This window comes from Pseudorca crassidens, chromosome 4, assembly GCF_039906515.1.
Source record: "Pseudorca crassidens isolate mPseCra1 chromosome 4, mPseCra1.hap1, whole genome shotgun sequence".
NCBI lineage: Eukaryota > Metazoa > Chordata > Mammalia > Artiodactyla > Delphinidae > Pseudorca > Pseudorca crassidens.
This window is the reverse complement of record NC_090299.1, coordinates 14,927,486-14,935,134: the sequence shown is the minus strand read 5'-3', so window position 1 is coordinate 14,935,134 and position 7,649 is coordinate 14,927,486. Positions and strand designations below refer to the sequence as shown.

Sequence of the window (7,649 nt, the reverse complement as noted above, 5' to 3'; positions counted from 1 at the left end):
GGACACAGCAAAAACTACAACTCTAAGAAATTCTTCTGTATTTCAGTGAATGGTCATTCAGTAAACTAACTTTTGACGTATTGACCTACAACCAGTACCTAAATACATGGCTGTATAGATATAGTCGCGGGCTAATTCAGAAGTCTCATGTAAGCCATTATCTGTTCATATAAAATTGTGCATGATATAAAGTACAATAATTGTTCTTTCCTAACCTAGTTAATGTTTGGTTGTTTTGTAATTTTAAAAATACCAGATACCCAATTAATTTAAGCCCATTGTTTTCCAGGCTTTTAAGTTACAAATTAGCAAATTTCTTCTATACATACACTTAGCATATCTCTGGTAATTGAGAACAGAACTTGGACCCTTACTAATAGCAAGCATATGAAGGAGAATATGAAATGTTGATTACATTCATGGATTAAAACAAAAATCTGTGGTGTGTGAAGTGTTTGGTATTTAAACCAAGAGCTTATGAAGATCAACATCAAAAGAAAATTTAAATTAATTACTATGGATTATATGTTTACAGAATCCAGAGTAAGAGAACAAGAAAATGCAACTGAGGACTAAAAATGACCAAAATATTGGCCTACACTCCATTTAAAATACATACTTCATTTTGCACTAATCTTACAGTTACTACCTTCTTAAATCACCAAGCTAAAAGCCAAATTTATACTACTTTTCACTGTGTGAGTACACATATGTATTAGGTATAAATATACATGAATGCAAAGGAAATAATCAAATCAAGAAAAAGAAAAGAAAGAAAATGAACCCAGACTCTCTTCCATTCACTCTTACTTACACCGTTTTGGGAAATCCAGTTCCATCCAAATCTCCCTCGTTTTTCCAGGAAAGTACCTGCAATAGAGAGCACAGAATTCAGTGGCAACCAGCCTGGGCCTTTCTGCTATTTCTGCCTCACTCTTTCACATCCGGTTATCACTCTCAAAACTCTTTGCCTTTTTGGTTGTTGTTGCCGTTATTGCTCTTTCTCTTCTAGAAAGGTCATTTCTAAGAGCAAGCTCCTATTTTTCTGCTCTCTAGGCCACTGACTTAGTTATCTCTTTAGAGAATCTAGAGGAATTCCTTCACACCAGGAAACACTTATGCTACTAGGCCTCACCCACACTCCTCCCCAGGCTGAAGATGGGATTTTTTTGAATTTATTGGGACTGTCACACAATTTCTGGACACTGACTCTGACTTCTCAGAGGTAGCCACTTACCCTCTACCCCCAAAAGAGGAAATTATCCAAAAATCATGCCTACTTGTACTAAGGTTTCCAGATAAAATACATGTTTCCGTTAAACTTGAATTTTAGATAAACAATGACTACTTTCTTAATAGGTATCTTCCATGCAATATTTGGAACTTACCTGTAATTCAAATTTAACTGGGAAATCTGTATTTTTATTTGGTAAATCTAGCAATCATAACTTGTAGCCCTCCTTCCTTTTGAAAGATTCTATTTCATTTTCTCCTCTAGGTTTTTCTCACTTTTGAGTAGCAGTTCAGTCCTATGCTCCTTATTGTTTTATATTTCTTTGAGGGATTTCCTATGCCAGATACAAGTGTACACACATGAGTACATATGAGCATATATGTGTAGTCAGAAAAGTTTGATGTCGATAACTACAATAACATAGGGCTAAAGTATAAGTCTACTGCCAAGCCTCCCTCAAGGGCTTTCTGATAATTTTCCATGTCATCCAACAGAAATTCAAAACAGTCCTTCATTCTCTAATTTATGCCAACACGGCTCTTAAAAAGATGGTGTTAGGGAGAGGGCCTTCTTTGGTAAGGCTTTACTGCGTCATCTGAATTGGTAGCCAGATCCATACATAAGTTGTCAACTGGTAAACAGAAATTGCTCAGATTTTGACTTGGCATAGAAGAGTCCCAAACCAAATACTCTGTTGTAACATTTGACCTGTCTAAAACTGTACACATTTTGTCAACACCCTAAGCGTAGGAAAGAAGAGAAGCCAATAATTTCTGTCTCTCTCAATCATCTTTATTTTTCCCTTATGCTTTCTCTATTTGCATTGAAGATAAAAGAACAGAGAAGAGCCAGAAAGAAAACGCTATGTCGTGCACATACACACAAACACATTTCAACTTTTAAGAAAAAAAAAAAAAAATATATATATATATATATATATTGGAAAGTATACATTGAAATGGTAGTTCATCCAAAATAATAAGTAACTCATGGATTCTCTTGGCGAATGTATGGATGAAAATGATTTCCTAAAAAACAAATTCTATTTCTTAGTTATCCTGATGACATATCCTGAAAGCCAGAAGCCAACATGCCTGCTTTTTCTTTCTTCTAAAGACCCAAGATGCCCCAAGATGATGGCTCCTGTGGTGGGAGTTGCTTCCATTGCTAGGTTTCCTGTGGCCAGAATTGGAGGGAAGTTATTCAGGAAAGGAAGGAAAGGTGACTTACTTCCCTATTTGCTCCTAAAAAACACTAAAATACCTAAGCACCTAATGGGTAAAGAGGACACACTTGCAAAATGTCCCAGAGAGTGATGTCCTTTAACACTCTAGGATGTTGCATTTCTTAGATTTAATCTAATTCTTATGGGAGTGGTGACTTAAGAGAATACTATCCATATATACAGAGAATATAAATATCAGACATGATACTTTGACTTGGCATAGAAGAGTCCCAAACTAAATACTCTGTTATAACATTTGACCGGTCTAAAACTGTACACATTCTGTCAACACTCTAAGTGTAGGAAAGAAGAGAAGCCAAAATCAGGCATGTCAAACTCAAGCACGTGAGAAATAATCAACAGTATTATAAAGCAACTTAATTTACATTCATGTTGTCATCCCCATAAGCCAGTGGGAAACTTATGGTCTATGACAAAATTTAGAGATGCTCTAGGCAGCACCAAGGGGTCGGGAAGCTGTGGTTAACTACAGTATCTATTAAACAAGTTAGTTGGTCTGGTGTACACAGATTATCACCAAGATGTCTGGTGAACCTCTCAGCGTGGCCTTTCCAAGTCCATCAACCCTCTGATGATTTCTACCATCCTTAGAAAGCTTTGCAAAGTTTCCTTTTGTCTCGCCAACCTAGATGCCCCAGGAAGCCTCTGCTCTCTAAGATCTAGCCATATGCTGACAAAAACCCGAGCAGGTCCACTGTGTTCTTGGGGCCACATACCCCACTCTCTCCTTCTCTAAGGAAATGCTAAAGATACATCAGAGAGAATTCATTTCCAGCTCATGATTCTTTAAGATAATTATTTTATAACCAGTAATTGCCATCCATTTAAGCCCTTAAGATGTACAGAATATTTATATTGTTTGTCCTGCCACAGGCCTCCCTGAGGTTAGAGATTACACAACCACTACCTACAGGAAGGAGGAAGTAATGGGAATGAGGGGGAAATACAGAGGGAAAAATCTCACAGACTAATATCTCAAAATATCATAGAACCAGATATCTAAGTTCAAGCTCAACTAAGAGTTCCTCATTTTAAAAGTCAGAAAACAAGCCATTAGTGGTGTAAAGTCAAAGCTTTTGTTTCTATGTCTTTTTAAGATGTTTGACCTCAAAACACTTCATTGTAGAGAACATTGTTGAAGAGTCGGAGGTTGACTAAAGGATGAATTTCAGGAACACACAAGGATAGGATGTCTATAGTGTTTTCATAAGGTGATGATATTAAAACATAAAAGAAAAATATATCAAAATATAGTGTGACATAATAAATCAAAATTAAATGCAGAACTGCCTGTCTTTATAGGTACTGATGAGTAGATTTGCATTTTCTTTTCTGTTAAGGATGGAAACAATGGTGGATATGAAAGAAGCATCTCATTCTTTACATTCTGGCAGATTTACAAACCAATAAGCATCACATCAATGATCTTTTTTTTTTTTTTTTTTACCTAATATCTGGCTTTTATTTTTTTCTTAAAGAAATACTATTAGTTTAAAAAAGAGAGTTCCAAGAAATTTAAAAGGATTCCCAGCAATGATTATTTCTGAGATCTATCAGATTTGAAACATAATTATAAAAAGCTAAAACCAAAGTATACATTCCTACTTTTTCCTTTTAAAAAAAATTCAGACGATGTGTCACATCAAGAAAGTTCAGCAGGTTACCGGGGCCACCGCCTTAGTCATCCTCGGAATCACTGCCCCTCCTGGTGGGGATGGAGTATTGCACGGAGGAAAGCAGCACATCTTCTATGAGTTTCTTAGGGTTTTCCTCCAGGCTTGTCTTGATTGCTCCAGACTCAGACAATTTCCACTCCAACTCGTCCATTGTCAGGTTCGTGCCACCAAACACCAGAGGTCCAATAAATTCAGCCTTGATATCACCTTCAAGGCACACACACGTCGTGGGCAGATTCCTATCAGGATAACTGGGTATGCAGGTTGTTGAAATGGCTTTGATAAATTTGACATCAGGAAACCTCCTGGCAAGTCCACTGAAGTGCTGATTTATCAGAGAACAGAGGGGAATCCCTTGTTTGTAAAGGTGCAGGATGACCCACAAGCCCTCACCAGCTTTGTTAACTTTTTTTTTTGTGCGGTATGCGGGCCTTTCACTGTTGTGGCCTCTCCCATTGCGGAGCACAGGCTCCAGACGCGCAGGCTCAGCGGCCATGGCTCACAGGCCCAGCTGCTCCGCGGCATGTGGGATCTTCCCGGACAGGGGCACGAACCCGTGTTCCCTGCATCAGCGGGCAGACTCTCAACCACTGTGCCACCAGGGAAGCCCCCGTTGACTTCTTGAACATAATCGTTTCCTGAGATTTCCAAAACTTCTCCAAATTTATTCTTCAGTTGGGTTGCTTTCCACTCGGCCAGTCTCTGCTGCCTGTACTTTTCAATCGCACGTTCATCTTCCTCACTAAATTCCTCTTCGTTATCCTCCAGTTCTTCCAAAGTCATGTCTTCATACGTTTTCACAATGGACTGCTGAAGGACCCGCTCTTCTGCCTCCTTCTCCAGATCTTTCAAACTTCCCTCGGAGGGCAAGATGCCTCTTTTGCGTAAGATGTCTTTCCACTCGGTGTCTGCGTTGGAGTCCTGCATTTTCTCACGAGTCGCTCGATCCCAGCCGGCAGCCGCCACTCTGCCCCTCAGCTTTCCTCCGCGCATGCGCGCAGCCGCCGACCCGCTTCTTCCCAATTATCTTTTTATTGTACACACCCTGGTGAATTTTTATTCCAAGAGACATAGCTCTTTTGAATTTAATATAAGAGTCAGCCAAGCAAATCAAGTTGGGCAGGATAAGCCGTAGATTTTTGAAGTGTGAGGTGTTTTCCACTTACATGAAAATAGACAAGTGGACCTCACTTTATAAATAGCTTTAGTTTGGCTACACATGACAACAGTTTTCCAAAGAGTAGTTCCAGGAGGCGATTTGCAGAGGAAGGAATGTGACTAAGTAGTCTGGTTCCGGATGTGTAGGTGGACAGCAGTGACACAGAAGGCTTCTGACTGGCCCTGAAGGACTACCTAGTGTAATATACCAATCCAACGACCGGATTCTAAGATCACCTAGCAAATGGACCATTTCAAAGGCAAACTCCCCTGACATGCTTTGCTGAAAATATCAATAGCTTGTTTTTGCCTAAGCTTCAGCCATACTAGAATATAAAAGGATGAGATTAAACTCCACATAAGGAGTAGGAAAAAGAAAACTGAAAATGAAGAAACTTAAAAGAATGAAGAATGAAAAAAAAAGATTTCACGAACCTCAATTAGGATAAAGAGTGAGCCTAAAAGAAGAAGCGTAGAGTAGTTTAGAAAGAACTGTTTAAATCTCAAGTAGGCCTTGGGCTTATAGCTCTTTAGTAAAGAACAATGCAACCCTGGCAGCAGAAAGCTCAAAATGACCTCATGGGCCTCTCGGATTACTCCATGATTCAAGAGTCATGTGTGTCTGGTGTGTGTCCACCAAGGCTGGAGCGCACGTGATGGGACAACCAGCAAAGAATTTCCTGGTACCACATGTGAGTTAGGCAGAGCATGTTTGAAGATAATGATCCTCTATTTTTAAAATGTGAGATTTAATGTGCCTCCTAATCCTACTTTGGAAGTCTGCTTCTTTATTCATACCAGCATGTTTATTTTAATTTTGGTATAGTTTAGAAAAATGACAATATTCCAAGGAAATAAAGAAAGAAAAGATTGAGTCAGAAGAGTTTCTGTTCATTTGCTGAAGCTTCTGGAGAGGAAAACAGGAATAGAGTTAGTGATTCATGTAGGCAAATAATACTTGATTAGCATAAAAGTGGTGTTTTTTTCCAAATAATGTCAAGATGCCTTTTGTACTAAACAACTCCACAGGGCAACTTGACATTTCCTTAGTGGCCTGTAGGTTAATTCACACTCTCCTTGGTCACCAGGAAAGTAGGATCAAGTAGGGGCTATGCTCTGCCTTTCTGTGTAACCCCCTACATACCTATAGTGGCATTCCAACCACTTCCTGTATCCAGTTTTATCTCCCTCCAAACTTTTCTTCACCTTGCAACCAGAGTGCTCTTTCAAAAATGCAAACCTAATAAATGCCAAAGGCATGATCATGAAAGAAATAATTGATAAGCTGGACTTTATTAAACTTTAAAACTTTGGTTCTACAAGAGATAACTGCAAAAACAAAAATGAGAAGACAAGACACAGACTGGGAGAAAATATTTTGCAAAAGACATCTTATAAAGGACAATCATCCCAAATAACTCTTAACGCAAAAGGAACTCTTAAAATTCAACAAAAATAAAACAAACAATCTGATTTAAACATGGACCAAAATCCTGAACAGATACCTCACCAAAGAAGATATACAGATGGCAAATCAGCATATGAAAAGATGCTCGACATCATCCGTCATCAGGGAAAGGCAAATTAAAACCACGAGATACCACCACACAACTATGAAAAAGACCAAAACCCAAAACATTGACAACACCAAATGCTGGGGAGGATGTGATGCAAGACCTCTCATTCACTGCTGGTGGGAACACAAAATAGTACAAAAACTTTATAAATTAGTTTGGCAGTTTCTTACAAAACTAAACATACTCTTATCATACAATCCAGCTCCTTGGTATTTATCCAAAGAAGTTGAAAACATGTCCACACAAAAACTGCACATGGATGTTCATAGCAGCTTTATTCATAATTGCCAAAACTTGGAAGCAATCAAGAAGTCCTTCATCTGAATGGATAAACTGTGGTACATCTAGACAATGGAATATTACTCAGCTTTAAAAAGAAATGAGCTATCTAGTCATGGGAAGACATGAAAAAAACTTTAAACGCACTCATTACTAAGTGAAAGAGGCCAATGTGAAAATGCTGCATACTATATTATTCCAACTACATGACATTCTGAAAAGGCAAAACTATACAGACAGTAAAAATATCAGTGTGTGTCAGGTTAGGGGTGGGGGAGAGAAGAATAGGTAGAAGACAAAGAATTTTTAGGGCAGTGAAAATATTCTGTATGATAACATAATGTTGTATACATGTCATTATACATTTGTCCAAACCCATAAAACCTACAACACCAAGAGTGTACCTTAATGTTAACTATGGACTTAGGGTGAATATAATGTGTTCATGTAGGTTCATCAGTCATAACAAATGTACCACT

The 7,649-nt window shown here is 38.4% G+C and overlaps 1 protein-coding gene across 1 annotated transcript; it reads right to left on the bottom strand.

Annotated features, from left to right (window-relative positions):
* Positions 1-3,879: 3,879 nt before the first annotated feature.
* Positions 3,880-5,260, bottom strand: LOC137223080 (phosducin-like protein 3). The gene is made up of 2 exons (XM_067734662.1): positions 4,765-5,260; positions 3,880-4,552 (listed from the first exon to the last, which is right to left on the bottom strand). The coding sequence occupies exons 1-2, from the start codon at positions 5,147-5,149 to the stop codon at positions 4,158-4,160; spliced, it is 780 nt and encodes a 259-aa protein (XP_067590763.1). The 5' UTR covers positions 5,150-5,260; the 3' UTR covers positions 3,880-4,157.
* Between the last annotated feature and the right edge of the window lie 2,389 nt (positions 5,261-7,649).

What these genes read in the sequence shown, in the direction of transcription:
- LOC137223080 (XM_067734662.1), bottom strand. Translation starts at nt 5,149, where the DNA reads ATGCGCGGAGGAAAGCTGAGGGGCAGAGTGGCGGCTGCCGGCTGGGAT. An exon ending in TGTTCAAGAAGTCAACGGGG is followed by an intron (nt 4,553 to 4,764) that starts GCTTCCCTGGTG and finishes AAGTTAACAAAG; the next exon opens with CTGGTGAGGGCTTGTGGGTC.